The sequence below is a fragment of the Nipponia nippon genome, unplaced genomic scaffold, assembly GCF_047370975.1.
Source record: "Nipponia nippon isolate SJK-2023a ecotype South Korea unplaced genomic scaffold, ASM4737097v1 scaffold_3, whole genome shotgun sequence".
In the NCBI taxonomy this organism is placed as follows: domain Eukaryota; kingdom Metazoa; phylum Chordata; class Aves; order Pelecaniformes; family Threskiornithidae; genus Nipponia; species Nipponia nippon.
Window position 1 is genome coordinate 123376084 of NW_028262347.1, and position 16987 is coordinate 123393070.

The 16987-nt window shown below is 37.1% G+C and overlaps 1 protein-coding gene across 1 annotated transcript in view; it reads left to right on the forward strand.

The window, feature by feature from the left end:
* The window catches only part of EDRF1 (erythroid differentiation regulatory factor 1), a 29557-nt gene that overhangs the window by 405 nt on the left and 12165 nt on the right, over positions 1 to 16987 (forward strand). Inside the window, exons 2-15 of the mRNA XM_087767971.1 lie at positions 652 to 860; positions 2334 to 2400; positions 3259 to 3384; positions 3836 to 3960; positions 4422 to 4581; positions 5841 to 5942; positions 6237 to 6358; positions 7355 to 7466; positions 8194 to 8341; positions 8416 to 8524; positions 8860 to 8971; positions 13237 to 13497; positions 14957 to 15028; positions 15149 to 15299. Coding sequence (XP_087624097.1) covers positions 652 to 860; positions 2334 to 2400; positions 3259 to 3384; positions 3836 to 3960; positions 4422 to 4581; positions 5841 to 5942; positions 6237 to 6358; positions 7355 to 7466; positions 8194 to 8341; positions 8416 to 8524; positions 8860 to 8971; positions 13237 to 13497; positions 14957 to 15028; positions 15149 to 15299 — 1876 coding nt within the window. The remainder of the gene's footprint in view (positions 1 to 651; positions 861 to 2333; positions 2401 to 3258; positions 3385 to 3835; positions 3961 to 4421; positions 4582 to 5840; positions 5943 to 6236; positions 6359 to 7354; positions 7467 to 8193; positions 8342 to 8415; positions 8525 to 8859; positions 8972 to 13236; positions 13498 to 14956; positions 15029 to 15148; positions 15300 to 16987) is intronic.

The window sequence follows — 16987 nt, forward strand, 5'->3', positions numbered from 1 at the left end:
CCTCGTAGGTGTGCGGCCTCCGTCCAGCCTGGCGAGGGAGGGAGTGCCGCTGTCGGGGCTGGAGCGCAGCAGGGAACGTCCTAATTATGATTAAGCTGTAATTGTAAACAGTATTTCTGTTGTTATGCTTAAGTGCAATGTGCCGCATTGTATTTACATAAATAGTATCCTGTGGATCTGTTTTTCCCTTAGTGTATATTGGATTAAAGCTCTTAATGCAGGTGTGACAGCTGTGTATTTTGCTGTATTTGAAAAGAAATACGCAGTCATAAGGCTTACTTATTAAGGCAGAAACATGTTTAGCTTCAGTGTTGGGGCTTGTTAGTGAACACTTACTTTCGCAAACCTTTGCAGCATTAGTGTGAATTATATTTTAGTTTTGACTTTTCTGAGTAATTTCACATTCTGTGGGGAGCTGACCTTAGCAGCACGTTAGCCTTATAGCTCATAAAGTGGAGCATATGCTTGACGCAAGTGTTTTGAGTCAGGGGAGCTCAAATACTTGTGAACATGTGCAGGAGAAAGTTATGAGTGAAAGCAGGACAGGGCTTTGGTCCCTTACCATTAAAAATAGCTTATCCTAGAGCAAGTCTGATAGTTTTAACTGCTGTTATTTTATAGGTGAAAGACTAATATCTTTTTGAAAACTAGGGCTCGGTATTGTTTCTTGGAGGCAACGAAGTGAAAAGCAGCGCTGTGGTGAAATACTCGTCTGCCCCACCGCAAGCAGCGTTTGCCCGTCTTCAGGAGAAAACAGACTTGAAACTTCCACCTGCTAATTGGTTACGTGAAAGCGCTAAGCTGGGACCAGCAGGTACAACCATTCTTGGCAACAACAAAAAAAGTAAACCATTTTCAAGGTAAATAACAGCAGGCTCTATTTTTTTTTTAGGCCTTTAAGAATAATTCTAATAGTGAACTTGGACCCTATGTAATTCAAAGTATAAAGTACAGACTTTACCATAGCAACTAGCTGTTGCTTTTTCTTAACCATTTTCCCTCTACTTTTTCATCCTTAGTTCTCGCCTGTATGCTATAATCTTGTCTCCTTTGTAAATAATGATGCTGGTAATGCTGTTGATTATTATTTTTTCAAATGTATGTTGACACCTTGCCTGAGATGGTCAAACTGACTTCATGTTCTTCCCTGGTTGGCTGTTGTCAGTTGGCCAAAATCAAACTAGACTGGTTCAGCCAGTCATTCTGCTTTTGATAACAGGTGAAAATGGAACAGATGTGGTTCCCCTTGAAAGTTACAGAGCCAATTTATAGCTCTTCTGGATCTTTAGAAACTGGACCTGGCTAACTAATGGCAAAAGAAATTATGTAGTCAAGAGTGAACACAGAGGGTGAAATAAAGGACAAACCCAAAAAGCAGTGGTAGCTTTCAGTATGGATGTTTTCTAAACATTTGGATGAGTTGATTTCAGTGTGTTTTTAAATAGGAGGCTTAAATCCTGTAGTGAGCAAGCAAATACTCAGTAAGTCAACTAGTTAGTGAAATTTAACAGTTTGTGGAGGGTCTGTGTTTAAATCCTCGTTATCTGTTTCAGGAGGTGTACATTTTTGAGCAGGGTAACCTGTTTCTCAGGGCTTTATGGATTTTTCCTGTTTATTTTAGATATTATATTTGTTTGTCAAATACGGGCTGGCAGCTTAATCTCTGTCTCTAGTGCCAGTATTAAAAAGCTAACAGTGAAAGCATAACTTCAGACACTTATGCATCATGTATTTGGTTGGGTTATAGTAATACCTGGTTTAATTTGAAAGCATGATCTGTCTACATTGAAATATTATAATTTAATAGCTTGTAATTTAAAGAGGCCTTAGTAAGGATGGATGAAGATACAAAGATGTGTTTGTTAAAACATGTGGGCTGGTTTTAGAAAACATAAATAAGTGGTAAAATGAAGTGACAGCTGCTAAAATGAAAGAATTTAATGTGCTTTGTGCCTTAAAGATAAACTTCTTGAAAAAACTGTTCTCCTTTTTAGTGTTAAAAACAATTAAAAATCAATTTCTCTAATTTCTCATAGCTGTCTTAAAAAAAACTGTAAATAGTTCTGATTTTCTTGATTTCAACAAAACTTAAATTACATTTTAGAACGTCTTGAAATTGGATCTGAGCACTTCCAATGATATCTTTGGAAAACTTACAGAATGTCAAAATGATTTTGTTCGTTAACTTTAGATCGTTACACCTGGTAATGTTTAGCTAGATTCTTCTTTTGATGAAGAAAAAGCTTTCAAAGATTTAATAAACTTTGGAGTAAAAGAGATCTCTATTGATTGTCACACTGCATTTGTTCTAACTTGTAATATTTTCTAAATAGCTTTGGCATGGCATATGACTTCATTGACTCAGTTGGAAATGATGTCGATGTTGTGTCTGATTCAGAGGTATGTATAACTTTTTAAGTCCTGTCATTCAAACTCTGATGTTGTATAAACCTTATTTTAAGATGCTGTCATGGCTTTTGTCATCCTTGTGCCCTTTGAGGAAAATAAAGATTCCCTAGTGAAATGCAAACAGGTCACTTAACTTTTGCTCTGTCATTTAAGGGAGTTGTGATCACTGAGTAAGAAACTTATAGATAAAATCATATTTCCTATGGATATCTACAAATAATCATCAGCTAAAATATGCAGTTTAGTGAATGCAGCACAGCAGTCTTGCAATGTAGTTGTCTTGTGTGTTTGAAATTGGTTATTTTGATGTAAATTATCACTCTCAAGATGATTTTTTTCTATTCTTATCTAGAAGAGAGAGCCCCCCTCCAGCCGCCTTCTTTCCTCTGATTTTTGCCAGCTTTTTGAGGCTCTTCAGAAGAGGAAATGTATATGTTTGACAGATTTTTATTCAGACGTAGATCTCTGTCCAGATTCCTCTGGATGTCTGACAAAGTGTTGGTATTCCTGTGGTGAAGATAAAGCTTTTAAGATCCAAACTATCCACTTGCATTTTTTGTCACTTTTGATGATACCTGGTTGTGACAATCCAAAGAGAGATCATGTTTATACCGTGTATGTGGTTTATACTGACTACTTGGTCTCTTTAGCACTGTCATTCATGTTCTCTGACCTCAACAAGTGCAACTTCTTGTGGAATGGCCTTGTTGAAATCACTGGCACTCTAAGGTTTTATTTGCCTGCCCATGCCTCTCCAATGTTAGTGTATTTTTTGCTTGTAATTTCCTAAGAATTGTCTTACAGCGCAGTATAATAACATGAAACACATGTTCTCTTTTCTCCTGCAAGAATATTAAAAAACTTCTGAAGATACCTTATAGCAAGTCACATGTGAGCATGGCAGTACATCGCATTGGGCGGACACTTTTGTTGGATGAGCTAGATATTCAAGAACTCTTCATGAGATCATCTCAGGTTAACCATTTGGTTTTTTGCTAAGCATGTCGTATGGGCAGAATGCACTATTTTAAGTGCATTCAAGTTCGTGGGTTTACCCACGAACTGCATCTGATGTCCTAATTTGTAGTATTGTAGGATTAAAATTCCATGTCCCACATTCCTGTAATTACTTCAGTATTGCTATACTATTTTATTAATTTTATTAATAATAAGTATTTCTTACTGTGTAATCTCTTACTGTGTATCTGACTTTCTAAGGAAGTCAACTTTTCAGTAAGAGTGTAACTTTTCTAGAAGATGCGTTTTCAATAAATGACCAATTCTAGGCTTCAGCTTTGAAGTTATTTTCTAGTTTTTTGGGTTTGCAGGGGTTTTTTTGCTGTTGTGGATGAGTAAGTTAACAAGGCAGTTGGTTTACTTTGTAGGTGCTTCTTGACCTTAACTTCATATTTATGATATTGCCTAGACAGGGGACTGGACATGGCTGAAAGAGTTTTATCAAAGGCTGATTGATCAGAAGTGGCAACGAAAAAAGAAGAGTAAAGAACATTGGTACCAGAAGGCTATACTTTCTAAATTTTTGTATTACAGGTAACCTTATGTCTGCATGACTCTTGAATTCTGTACCACTTAATTTTGCCTGGTTTCTTGTCTTGAAGTAAATGTTAAAATTCCATTATGGTCTTGTCTTCTTTACTGATTTATACTTATGCAGAGAAAATTGAGGGATGACATCAGGAAATAGCAGGTAAATGTTTTTAATAGGAATTGAAGCATTTTAAGTATTAAAGTATAAAATAAACAGGATGACTTAACTGCATATCTCAATATTCTTTCTGAGAACTGGGTTTGAGGGAAGAACAACTTAAAATATGCAAGGTAGATTGTGACACCTGCTGTAATATTGTAAGAGTTTGAGCAGCTTGTCAATGTAGCAGTCTTTTAGTGTATTAACAAAGTCATTCTTTGAGAACAGTGCATCAAATATAACAGTTCTAAAATGGATTCTGTTTGCATATTGTTGACTGAAAATTTTAATGTTGTTTTGTCAGCATTAATGGTGATGGAGCTGCTCAGCCTGTTCCTTCCACTTCCAAACAACACCAGGAGGGTCCTGTTTCAGGTGAGAGTGATGAAGCAGGAAGGGCCTCCTGGCCAGCTCCTTTTGAAATGCCCTCTTCGTTATCTGAAGATCCAGGTGCCTCTAACCAGGTTAGTGTACATAATGTTTTAAATGACACCTTAGTTTTTGTAGAGACACGTATACTGAAAGGTTTTCAAAGGTGCTGCTGCTGCAGTACTCTTTGCTGAAATAAATGAACAAAGGCATTAGAAGGACTTGGGAGTATTTGTGGTTTAGCTTATGCCAGTGTTTCAGAGCTCCAGATTTCAGGAATTACTTTTTTGTCACTGTAATACTAAATACATATTTATCTATGCATTTTTGAGAAACAAAACATTTGGCTGGGAGTAGTCATCAATGACTTACCTAAAAGTAGGAAAATCTGGTATTCGGGAGGTGCGTATGGAGGCCTAAGGTTTTGGCCTTTCTTTTTACATCTGCCATTAAAATGAATCTGTTGTGGCCCCGAGTTTATTAGGAGAAAAGGAAAATGAAGAGCTATGAAAATGTTTATAAAATAGTTAAGCAACACTTACAAATACTTGCTATGAGATTATGCAAGTAGAAAGGAGAGACCTTTATAGTAATTACGCAACAAACTACGACTAGTATTAGGCCCTAATCCAGGCTTTCAGTCTGTGGCTAAGCTTATTTATGGAAACTGTTAATTCCTGTGGTTTTTGAGTACCATAATACAGGAATTGATTGAATTTTTTGAGAGGTTGAAAGATCTGTTGTATTCAGTCTATGTTAATATAATAATGCTGTAGTTATGCTTAGACAGTATTAGCAACTGATATGCCAAATGACTTGGTCAGTTACCTTACGAAGGTTCTAACCTAATTATCCATAAAACTGTAACTGCATGTGTTGTGGTGTAGTAATATTCTAAAGTGCAGAAATATTTCAGTACTTGAAAGCTTTTAGAAAAAGGACTGCTTCTCTCTTCACCTCTTGAGGAACCATTGCCTAATACGGCAGATTGTTTATCATAAAGAAGCTGTTGTGCATTTGTACAGTGTCATTTTCTTTAATTTATAAGTAAGACATCAGGATAGAGGTTTTACATTCTGGAGATGGATAATCTGGTGCTGACCCTGGGGTAATAAAGTGTTTCTATAAAAGCTTTCTGATGTCTTTCCAAATGAGAATATAAAGTACAAAATTTTGATACTAGCTATAGAAGAGAAGTATTCTAGTCACGGACTAGAGGCTTTTCGTAGTTCAATACATATTTAGAGATGTTAGAGGTAAAGGTTTCCCTTATATGCTTTTGTTGTTCATTTTTTTTAATGGCCTAACTTTACCTCAGCAGCAGAATCACTCCTTATCCTTGTGCTTTTCACAGGGAAGTGTGCCTCTTGAACCCTCATATATAGTGGGGCATGTGGCCTCAGCCCCCAAAGAACAAAACCTGACTACTTTGTTCAATGACGGGGAAAACAGTCAGGTATGCTATATGTGAAATTTGAGCTCAAACACTGAACCCTCAATTTAATCAAATATTTTAAAATTTGGTCTGAATTGGAACCAAGAGAAAAACTAAGCCCCCTGTAGAAGTAGCTTTTGTGGCATCTGTGATCTCAGTCTTTTAAGTGAATGTGAATGCATAGCATAGTTCATTATGTGCTGTCTTTTATTTGCTGCTTTTGCTTCTTGCTTTCTCATAATTCTGCAGAATGTCATAGAGGACATGTTTTATAACAGTGATTTATAGACCATTTTTTTTTTTCTCTTAATGAAGGGACTTAAAAATGACTTTGTTCGTAATATCTTGTGGACCTTTGAAGATATCCACATGTTAGTGGGATCAAATATGCCTATATTTGGAGGTGGGAGGTACCCTGCTGTGAGCTTGCGTCTCAGGTGAGTTTTGAAGTTACAGGTATATATGCCAGCCTGGATTGACTTCTTGCTTTGCTTCCTTTTTAGCTACCTGCATTTTGTTTGGTTGACTCTTAATTTTTATGTGCAGTTTAAAGAATAAAATTCATGCTTTAGACTTAAATGGTGATGGCATTGTAAAGCGCTGGGAGACAGAAACAGTCCCATAGCCATGCCCCTGCACTGGGACTTGAGAATCTTTTCTGGCTCTGTAACAAAATCTTTATTTGAAAGCACTGGCGGTTTACAACCTTGACTGACTTCCATGTGAATGTTGAGTGTTAAAACACTTCTGTACATCTAGTCCTTAATTTCATTCTATTGCTATTTTTATAAGAGGGCAGTAATATTTCTCTTACTGGGATTCTGAATTTCAATAACTGCTAGTTGGGCACTTCATAAGTACTTGTCACTATAGTAGTTTTAAGTTCTGACTGTCTTACTGTTCCCTAATACTTCATGTTGATTACTTGATTACCATTGTTTTCTGTTCCTGCCTATGTGTAGGCAAAGAATGAGCAAAAAACCCTTGAAACTTGCTTGATGAGTTTGTCATCTTTTTAAGACACATCTAGGAATTAACAGTACCTTGCTTTGCAAGGAGTTTTGGCAGGTCTGGGAGAGGGCTTGCACTATAATTAGTTGCAGCTAATACTGTTATTCCTTTAGAACTTCTTAAGTACTTGTTATCTTGGTAATAGTGTGACATCTGAAGCTTGTTAAAGTTTCAGTATAAGTGTGGGCAAAAATTCAAACTGCTGAGGGAATGTGAGTGTATTCCATTGGAGAGATCAGTACATCTGTTTTGTTTGGCGTAATTCCTTGTTTGACTCTTTAAAATAGTACAATTCACAAATAATTGTTTTAGTATCCATCAACTCCCAGGTGGCTTAAATCTAAATCCCATTAGTCAACATCCCTAATATTTTCTGAAGGGTAAATAAAGACTTAAATAACACTAGAAATGTTTGGTTTTAGGGATAACAACAAGCCAATAAATGTGCTGACAGGAATTGACTATTGGTTGGACAACTTAATATGCAATGTACCAGAGCTTGTGATGTGCTTTCATGTTAATGGAATCGTTCAGGTAAGAGTGTCTCTTTGCATTATGCGTAGTTCATCTGTTCTTCAGTTTCTGAAACTGCTCCAGTTGTAACAGATCTCTTTTTAATCTTACTCTTGTGACAAAATGATTACAAGAATCCTTTATTGCAGAATGAGGAGTGTCTACACAGCTTGCAACAGTCATACAAAAATACTGTGTTCCCTTTTTTCCTCCTTTCCATGCATGCAAGGTTCCTTCTTCCCCCGGTGTATGAACGAAGGCAAAACTAAAAAACGTAGAAGCAGAAATACATCACTTTCTTGCATCTTAAAATCTGTAGTGTTCACGTGCCAAGATAGATGCATGCTTTTTAAACCTTTGTTTGTATTTACTATTTCACAATAGACCACACATGCCAGCTGAGTTTCTGTTGTACCTGGTAGCACCTAGTTGCTTACTAGGCTGACTAGGTTTCATTGAAGTAATAATTAATGTTGTATGGTTTTTTTTCACCTCTTGTTCTCCTTTTACTTTACCATATTTGTCATAGAAGTGAATCCTCTTCAACACTTTTATCGAGTAGTGTAACTAAGATGTGCTTGCTTTTAAAGTAAATCATAGAAATTAACTCAATTTATCATGACACTGTATCATAATAGTAGCCTATGTTTCTCTTAGCAGTTGCTAAGAGACACTGATGTATAGATTTTGGGGGGGTAGGTGGCAGAAAACCTGACTAATCTTGAGTTTTAACACATATTCCTTGCAGAAATATGAAATGATCAAGACTGAAGATATTCCCAATTTGGAAAACTCTAATTTTTCTACCAAAGTGATAAAAGATATTGCTCAAAATATCTTATCCTTTCTGAAATCAAATTGCACCAAAGAAGGACATACTTATTGGCTATTTAAGGGTAAGTAGATTTAGATAAATTTAAGAAGATTTATGTTAACGTCATGTTGATTAATGAAGAGTCTTAACTTTCAGCAAGTGGGAGTGATATAGTGAAGCTCTATGACCTAACCACCCTCTGTGAAGAGACGGAAGACAAATACCAGAACCCTTTTACAATGCCAGTGGCAATTCTTCTATACAAGTGAGTTTTTATAATTTTTGTTGTAATACTGAATTTTTGGTGCAGTTGTATTTGTTAAGAATATAGACCAAAAATTATTATGAAGTCCAAATGTATGAAATTAAAATCTTTTTACACATAAGCTTGGTAAGACTCAGTCCCACTAAATCAACACAGAATTTCTCCTTTTCACCATTTCTCCATGTAAACTGTGCTCTTACTGAGTAAGTCTTGTAGACCCATCATAAAGTTTGGGAGATTTACATTCACAGTAGTATTGTTTAAAGCTTTTTTTTTTTTCTTCTAGCACAAAGAGGTTATCTAGGGACTTACTATTTCGTTTAACTTTCTTTTAGAGTTGCTTGCAATATGATGCTGAAGAAAAACCAGAACAAAAAACACTATGGCACTATCAGAACATTGCTCCTTAATTGTCTTAAGTTACTGGACAATGGCAGACATCCTCAAGTAAGAATTACATGTTTTCTTGTAGCTTTGTATAAATATAATGGAAATGCTGTCATAGTAATGCACCTGGTTATATTTTGTATGGTACTTCCTCCTCCCTCTGCAAGGGAGAGAATTTAAATTTATTTTTAAACTTAGAAATTGATTTATGTTTAAAGAGACCCCAGACTTTTTTTTTAAATTAGTAGCCTTCACTGACCCTCATTGCTGCACGAGTCTTCTGTCCTGCTCTGAAAAGGAACTTGTCATTACGTTTGCTCTTTGGCTCTCGTTCCCGAAGAGCCCTTTTCTGTTTGGAAGCTGTACGGACACTGAAGCAGATCTTCGCTAGACATTGTAAAATGTAAACATAAGAAAAAACATTTTTACTCTGAAGGTGGCTGGACATTGGGATAGGTCAACCAGAGAGGTTATAGAGTCTCCATCCTTTGAGATACTCAAAGCCCGACTGGACGTGGCCCTGAGCAATTTGCTTTGAGCAAGGGGGTTGGGCTAGACAGTCTCCAGAGGTCTCTTCCAATCTCAACTAGTCTGTGGTAGGTGGGAGAGTCAGACAAAGAACCTCAAACTCCTGATCTCTTCATTAGACCATTGTATCAGCCATCAGTACCTTGAGATGCTCTGCACTTTCAGAAGCAGTCAGAAAAGTAATGAAAAGGAGATGAAACTGTATTGACCTCCTTTATTCCAGATACTTGGTTCTCATTCTTTTCTAAGAAAAACAGGAATCTAATTGCTCTGAAAGTAGTTTATTAAAGTGTAGGGAGGTAAAGAAGGTATGTATATCTTAAGTATTACTGCTGCCAGATGTGCTAGCATCTTTTTTAGTTGCAGGAGACAGTGTCCTGCTTTCTCCTTGGGATTTAGACCGAGTCTATTCATAATCTCTTCCTTGTCTTAAATTGAGAAATGTGTAGGTTCAGAATGATATAAGGGAGTATCAGCGCATTTAACCGAAAAAGTAAACTGGGATACTGCAGGAGGCTTGGAAGTTGGTTGGACAGGAGCTGCTTTATGCAGGCTATGGTACATTAACATGGTAACTTAACATTTTTACTATTTATAGGCAACACATCATAAATTTGAAAAAGAAATATTTATACTGAAACTGAAATCTAATCCCAAGTATAACTTAATTCATGTGTACATGGTCTAGATGTAAGCTGTTTTCAACTGAAAATTGATCCCAAAAACGTGATGTGAAAAATCTGAGTTGTATTTAAAATGGATTGCAAGAGGAGACATGGCATATATTAACTAAATAAGTATTTTGTAGATTTATTCTAAAGTTGTGGAAAGCTCTCAAAATCCCACTAGGAGCTCTTGAGAATTATATTTTTTTGCTGGCATAAGATCCTTCTCTTGTTTGCCTCTTGTGGTCTACAAGCTTTTAGAACAAGTAATAGTCATTCTTTACCAGTTGTTTTTTATTCTCTTCTAAACTTGATCAGGCTCGAATCTTTTTCCCTTTCCTATACAGGATATTTAACTCCATAAATAACTTTTTAGTAGGGCAGGAGAGACTGCTTATTTGATCTGGTTAATTGAATTCATACTCCTGCACAGTGGTGACCTCCTTTTGCCTTCTCAGCAGTTGTATATTGGTTCTGAAAACAGCCTGGTAGAATAACTAATTTTCTGGGATTTTTTTTAACATCTCTGCAAAAAGCCCTCCAAAAATACACAAGAAGTGTAAAATGTTGTTTGGTTGGCAGTTCAGACAAATGTCTAATGCCAAAAGGTTGCTGTTCTGATAGGAAGTTACCTAACACAGCTTACATGATATAGCAGTGCTACTGCGGAGAGCTTGTGTCTCAGTGCTGCTTTGTATGAAATTGCTGGACTGTATTCTGGTCCGGTCTCGCTGGACTCCAGCAGAACCAAGAGCTAGAACGTGCCCTTTATTACCAGAGCCAGGAACCGTAAGTAACCATGCTGTCCTAAATAGAGGGCTTCAGTGGCATTAAATGTAATATCTTTTTTTGAACAGGCAGAAGTAGAGAGGATGTTTGCAAGCAGAAGGAAGGAATGTGGGCACAATTTTTGTGACTAATTTTTTTTTTTTAATTCCCCCTCCCTAGCTACCCTATTGCTGTGTTTTAGAAATTACTCTTGACACTTTTTTATATTCAGAGGTGTTCAGGAAGTAAAATGCTGGAGTTGATATCCCCAAGGTCAGTTTCAGGGAAATTAATTGCAAGTCCTTCACTCGACACTCGCTCGGCATTGGGGGAAAAAAAGGCATCTCGAAAGCAAGAGATTTCACTGTAAAAATGTGTTCTAGAACTTATGCCCTGTCATAATCACTCTGTGTGTGCATGAAGCAAAACTGCAAGTCTTTTAGCAGTCAGATCCTTCTTAAGGTGCCTAAATCCAAAAGTTGAAGCCTGAAAGCTATTACTTAGCATTCACATAATCCTGGAGCTACACAAGAGTCAGTAATTCAAGGTGGGGCCTAAGCACTTAATATAAAACTGTTCATTCCAATTGAGGGACCAGGTGTCCAGAAGCAGGTCACTTTAAGGCATGCAAGTGTGGTGTGTGATTGGTTTTGTTTGTTTTTTTTTTTTTAAACTGGATCTGATCCAAATTTCTTAGCAGACGACTCATCTCTTTACTGTTAAAATTCCTCAGAATAGGAGAGTGAGAGTTGTTGGAGCAAGAGTTCAGTCAAGTAAATTTGAGATAGAAAGAAAAGGGCTTAGTATTTATTGTAAGGATTATTATTGTATTGTTCTTACTGGCTTAAATGTTAGGTGTGTTTATGGTTCCAAAATAACTTTTGAAGAGCAGATGTGCTTAGAGAAAGTTAGATGAAATAATTGAATGTGTGCCTATAGTGCGTATACATATTTCTCATCTCGCTGTCTTAGTCTTTGATGTGAATGTTGTTGAAGTGTTCTGGAGCGCGGGCTGATGCTGGACCAGGTTGGCTTCCAGGTGTTGATGTTCTTTCTCTTTTGAGCGGGAGGAGGGGAGGTTATGTGCGGCATGCACAGGACTGCGTGGTACAGTTAGGCAAGAAAGGAGGTTGAACTTTGGTACATCTTGCCTCAAGGCTTTTTATTTCTGTATAAAACCAAACTGAAGCAGGAGGGAATGCTGCTTGTTTTAGGCTATTGCAAGTGTGTGCTGTATTTCTCTTGACTTATTGTATAGCTTTATTTCCTTTCTCACTATAAAGAGTAAGCTACACTTACCCTACAGGTATATGCTGTTTGTGCCCTGGTGTCCTGTTTGACCTCTTGAGTTTTACTCTGAATCTCTTATTTGTTGGGTTACCAGTTTTGGTGGGTTTTTTGTTTGTTTTTGAGAAGTTGAAACTGATTTCTTCATGCTGTAAACTTTTAGTTTTGTGAATGCTGCTGCTGCTACAGGATAGCTTTTAAATGCTTGTATCCAATGTCTCCTCATTCATCAATGTATTTTGAAACTCTGGCAGTGTATAATATTCAAGTCCACAGATGAATAAACTGAGGAAGCAGGAAGGAATGAAATGCAGACCCCTGAATGCTTAGCCCTCCTAGAACACAGCTTTCATTACTTCCTTGTGTTTCTTCATGCAGCAGCAGTCCAGAGAAGAGAAAGGACAAATACCTCCTTACTGTCAACTAAGATGCCAGCTGCTGTTTTGTTGTTGGTTTTGGGTTTCTTTTTTTATTTCTTATGGTAGATTTTACCTTTCTTGCCTGAATTAGAACAAAAGTGGAGGAGGTAGAAGCTTCTCTGGAAGGCAGCATAGCTGCAGTTTGAGAGAATATGTAAAACTCAAAAGATGTGAATGAGCAAGGAGTTTGTCAGGATTGCCCTCAAAAGAAGTAACTAGGATGATCAAGAGCTGCCCTTATTTATTTGTTTTTCTTTTAAGAAAAAACCTAAACAAAACCATCTTGGGCCGTGGTGGCCTGTATTCCCAATTTTTACCTTTATGTTCTCACTTGCAAAACAAGAGGTGAAGACCTTGTAAGCTGGGGGTTAAAACCAAGTGTTCGCAAGCTTGATTGCATGGGCTGCATGCACACATATGGATAGTTGATAAGATACTGTCTCCAGCTGTTTGCTTCTTAAATATTGATAAAATTCAGTGCTCAAAAATATGGTCATACAGTGTATGTGTGTGTAGGCTGTATTTACAGCTTATCAAATACCTACTTGCATGTACTGTTTATTCCTTACTCTAAGACAAATTATATTGATGTTGCCTCTCAAAAGAGAAATTTAACTTGAAAAACGAATCACTAATTTTTTTTCTCTTATTTAAAAAGATTATCGCTTCAGCAAACTACATGTTATCAGAGCTTTTTCAGTTGGATGAACCTAAAAAAGAAGACAGTACAAACTTCCCTATAAACGGAAATTCTGATGAAAGTTATAGCGAGGAAGAAGAAGAAATGCCAGACAGTGATGAAAATGGTTCTTACAGTAACAGTTCGGATCCACCAGATGACAATAAAGCGGTGGCTATAATCAAATCTGTTGGAGAGTTATCAGTACCAGAAAAATACAAGTCTGTTCATCGAATACGTGTAAGCGAAGTTGTGGATTTTTTGAAGGGTTTTCTTGAAAGATTCGGTTCATGTAGTAAGGTTTCTTACTGGAATTCAGTTACCTGTTAGTTTGTCTTCAGGTTAACTGAAGCGTGAGGCAGTGGGGAAAGAAACTTTTCATGAGCTGCTCATAAAATTTGAGGTCTTTGAATTTTACGGTATAGCAGGTTTAACGTAGACTTTCCCCTACCATCTTGCACGTGTCCTTTATGGCATGATTCTGCATAGCTGGCTACAGAAAAATTATTCCTGCCACGCAGCAGAGAAAATTCTGCCAACTGTGGCCATGTATAAGAGCTGTAGATAACCGAAACTTGTGGTCATCTTATTTTTTTTTTTTTCTGAAGCAATATTGATGTTTGGGTTTTTTTCTGGGAGCATCAGCTACTTCATATCCACAGTGTTAGTCTTTGATTTCCCTCTTTGATTTGTCTTTCCAAGGTAACTGGTCAGAATACAGCAACTTGATTTCCTTGAAATTTTGATTATAGCTAATTTAAAAAAAAAGAGATGAAGCTTTACTCTGCACATGTGTATATGTTGTGTCTAAGGGGACAGCTGGGTGCATAACTATAGTATTCCTGAAACTTCACTGGCATACATGTGCTTCATCAGTGAATTGGCAGAAGTGCAATACTGCTACCTTCATCGTACTTTCTGTGCATTATTATTGAAACAAAACAGAGGAATACGAGAAACTGGGAAGATGAATGAAGAAACTGTTCATAGCATTTTACTTCTGATGTTTTACTTGTCTAACCTATATTGGGATATGATTATGAAATGACTCTCATTGGTTAAAAGCTAAACTTTTTTTTCTAATGTCTGTGCTGAGTAGCAAAGAACAAGATTTCCTAAAAAAATTTCTAACTCTTATTACTGTCATAATTTCTAACACCTCAAGGTCCATCAGCTGAAAATACAACAACTCGTACAGGTGCAGAAGCACTCAATTTCCCCTTTCTCCTCTCCCTTCTACTCTACCCCAGAAGAAAACAAAAAACCAAACTCCTAGAAAAACCCCCAAGGCACTGAGTTGTTCTAACGGTTACAAAAGGGCAACTTCGATGTATAAGCTGAAGAAATAATTTCTGTGTAGTATTGAATCTGCTTATCTTCCTGGGTCTGCATCGCAGACCATCTATGGATGCTTTTCTAATTACTCTTATGGAATAGAGTTGTCTCATCTCTTCTCCTCTTGGCATAGTCTTCGACATTACTAGGAGAGGCCTAGTGTAGATGACCAGGTATATGAATTGCTCACTGAGATAAAGGAAAGAAATACTGTGACACTTTATAGTGTAGAGTTCAGATGTTCCTTAAGCAGGTTTTCTTAATGCTATCTCTCATTTGCATCTTTTAACCAGTAATTTTGATATTTCATACGTTGAACCTTTATTTTCTTCTTATTCCTTCCCTGCTGCCCCCCTCAATGAAGCCGAGCTGCGCGTTTCCTGTCTGCCATGGCACTGAGGAGCGCTGCAGGCTAGTGCTCAACTACGTCCTGGAGGTGAGTTTACCATCAACCTTCTAATGATGTTTCACCTAGTACCAACTTCTCGATGTATTCCATATTTGCTAAATACTGCTTTCAAGGTGAATTAAAGATTTTTTTTTTTTCTTCTTGCAGGGCTTGAAGTCTGTTGACAGCAGCGTTAAAAAAGAGGGTGACCTTCCTGCAGCTGACCCCAGCACACCAATCCCATTGAAATATGAAGATGAATCCACCAGTGGTGGTCCCGAGTGTCTGGAAAAACAGATGGCGTTATTTCTAGACAAAAGTAAGTTGTATTGTTGTGCAAATAAGACCTTTCCAGTGCCAACACAAACTGCTGCTACTTTATTTTGATTGTCAAAACAGTGTGTGTATAGTCACTAATTACACTATTGCATAAGCAAAAGTAGTATACCGAAAACTGGAGAACAGTCTGTTCCTTTTTAGATATGAACAGAATAGCTCAGTTAGGATATTTTACGTATCAAAGCATCTTTTATTAGTAAACACATAATTTTACTGGACCCTATTTAGATGTGGCTTGCAGATGCCTTCCATAAGGGCTTAGTATTTTGGGGTTTGGTACGAAGAGCACCATAAGTTGTGTGGGTTGTTTTTAAAACAGTCTTAGTTATTTTTTGTGACTTGGAAGTTTTGTGGAAGAACTTCTGACTTCTGGCAGGTTTTTCTCCTACATCATGCTTGCTGCTGAATTGCATATAAAACATTAACTAGGATTTTGGTTTTTTCTTGTACCTCTAAAATTGTGGAAGGAAGCAGCAAATAAAAGATGTTTTGTTTGCTTAAATACTCAAACTCCAGAAGTTTCAGACTATAGTCTGTCTATTTTATTTTTCTCTGGAGTGCCATAAAAAGGTACAGGAAAGACTCTTCTTCTGAAAGTAGTGGAGTTCCCTGCAGGGCAAGAAGCCCTATAAGCCTAACCCAGCAAGAAATTTAAGTCTTGCATATTTTAACAATTATTTATTCTTTCCTCTGTCCTCCCTTCCCCCTTTGAAAATCTCTAAATAATAAGCAAGTTCAGTTTTGAGTTACTCATTTAAGTGTTCTCATGGTTCTCTTCCAGTTTTATGATTGTCTCTTGAATGTCAGTGACCTGGAGATGTATGCATACTTTCTTAGTTTTTATCAGATATGTGACCACAGAATTTAACACCTCCATCAGAAAGTTAATTGTATTGAGCTTGCATAAATTCTGCACAGTACTGTTAACGTGGACTGTGAGACTAATTGTTACCAAGATCTACTGAGAAATTCTACCTAGGTCAGCTCAGCAAGAACAGCGTGCTTATTTGCTGCAGCCAGGCTCTTGTCTTCTGCCTTCACAACTTGGAACTGATGACACATTGCAGCTGCTTGCTAGCTGGCAAGGAGAATGCCCACATGTTAACTTCTGTTTAGAAACAGGTGTTCCCTGGGGGATGTGGGAGATAAATACTGCACAGATCAGAAAAAAATATTTTAGTTGATGGCTGGAGCTGTGCTGGAGTTCTTCCCTGAAGTAGCAATGCTGCTACTTGTTTAGGTCATAAGGATTGAATTCAACCCAGAGAAAAATAGTTCAAACATAAGGGAGAAGCTTTTGCTTCTCCAGTATGTGCATTTGTTTATGCAAATTATGTAGTTTCTCTGCTATGTGTGTATGTTTACATGCATATAGAAAGGATAAGTGCTCCTAATTCTTGAAGAGAACTACTTTTGAATATATACATATATAGAGAGACATACTATATATACAGTATATGTGCATTCTGTGTCTTTAACTGCATGAGTTGTTCCTGTATTAGATGTGTCTTTGTCCTAACATAAACATGTAGTTCTGCTAGAACTTACTAAAGATAGTGGGCTTGCAAGTCAGGCCTTGTAGGTCCACCTGGAAGCAAGAGACTCATTTCTGTGTGCGAATATTGTCAGGACAAAATTCTGTCCTTTATGCCTAAAGTCAGTGGCCTG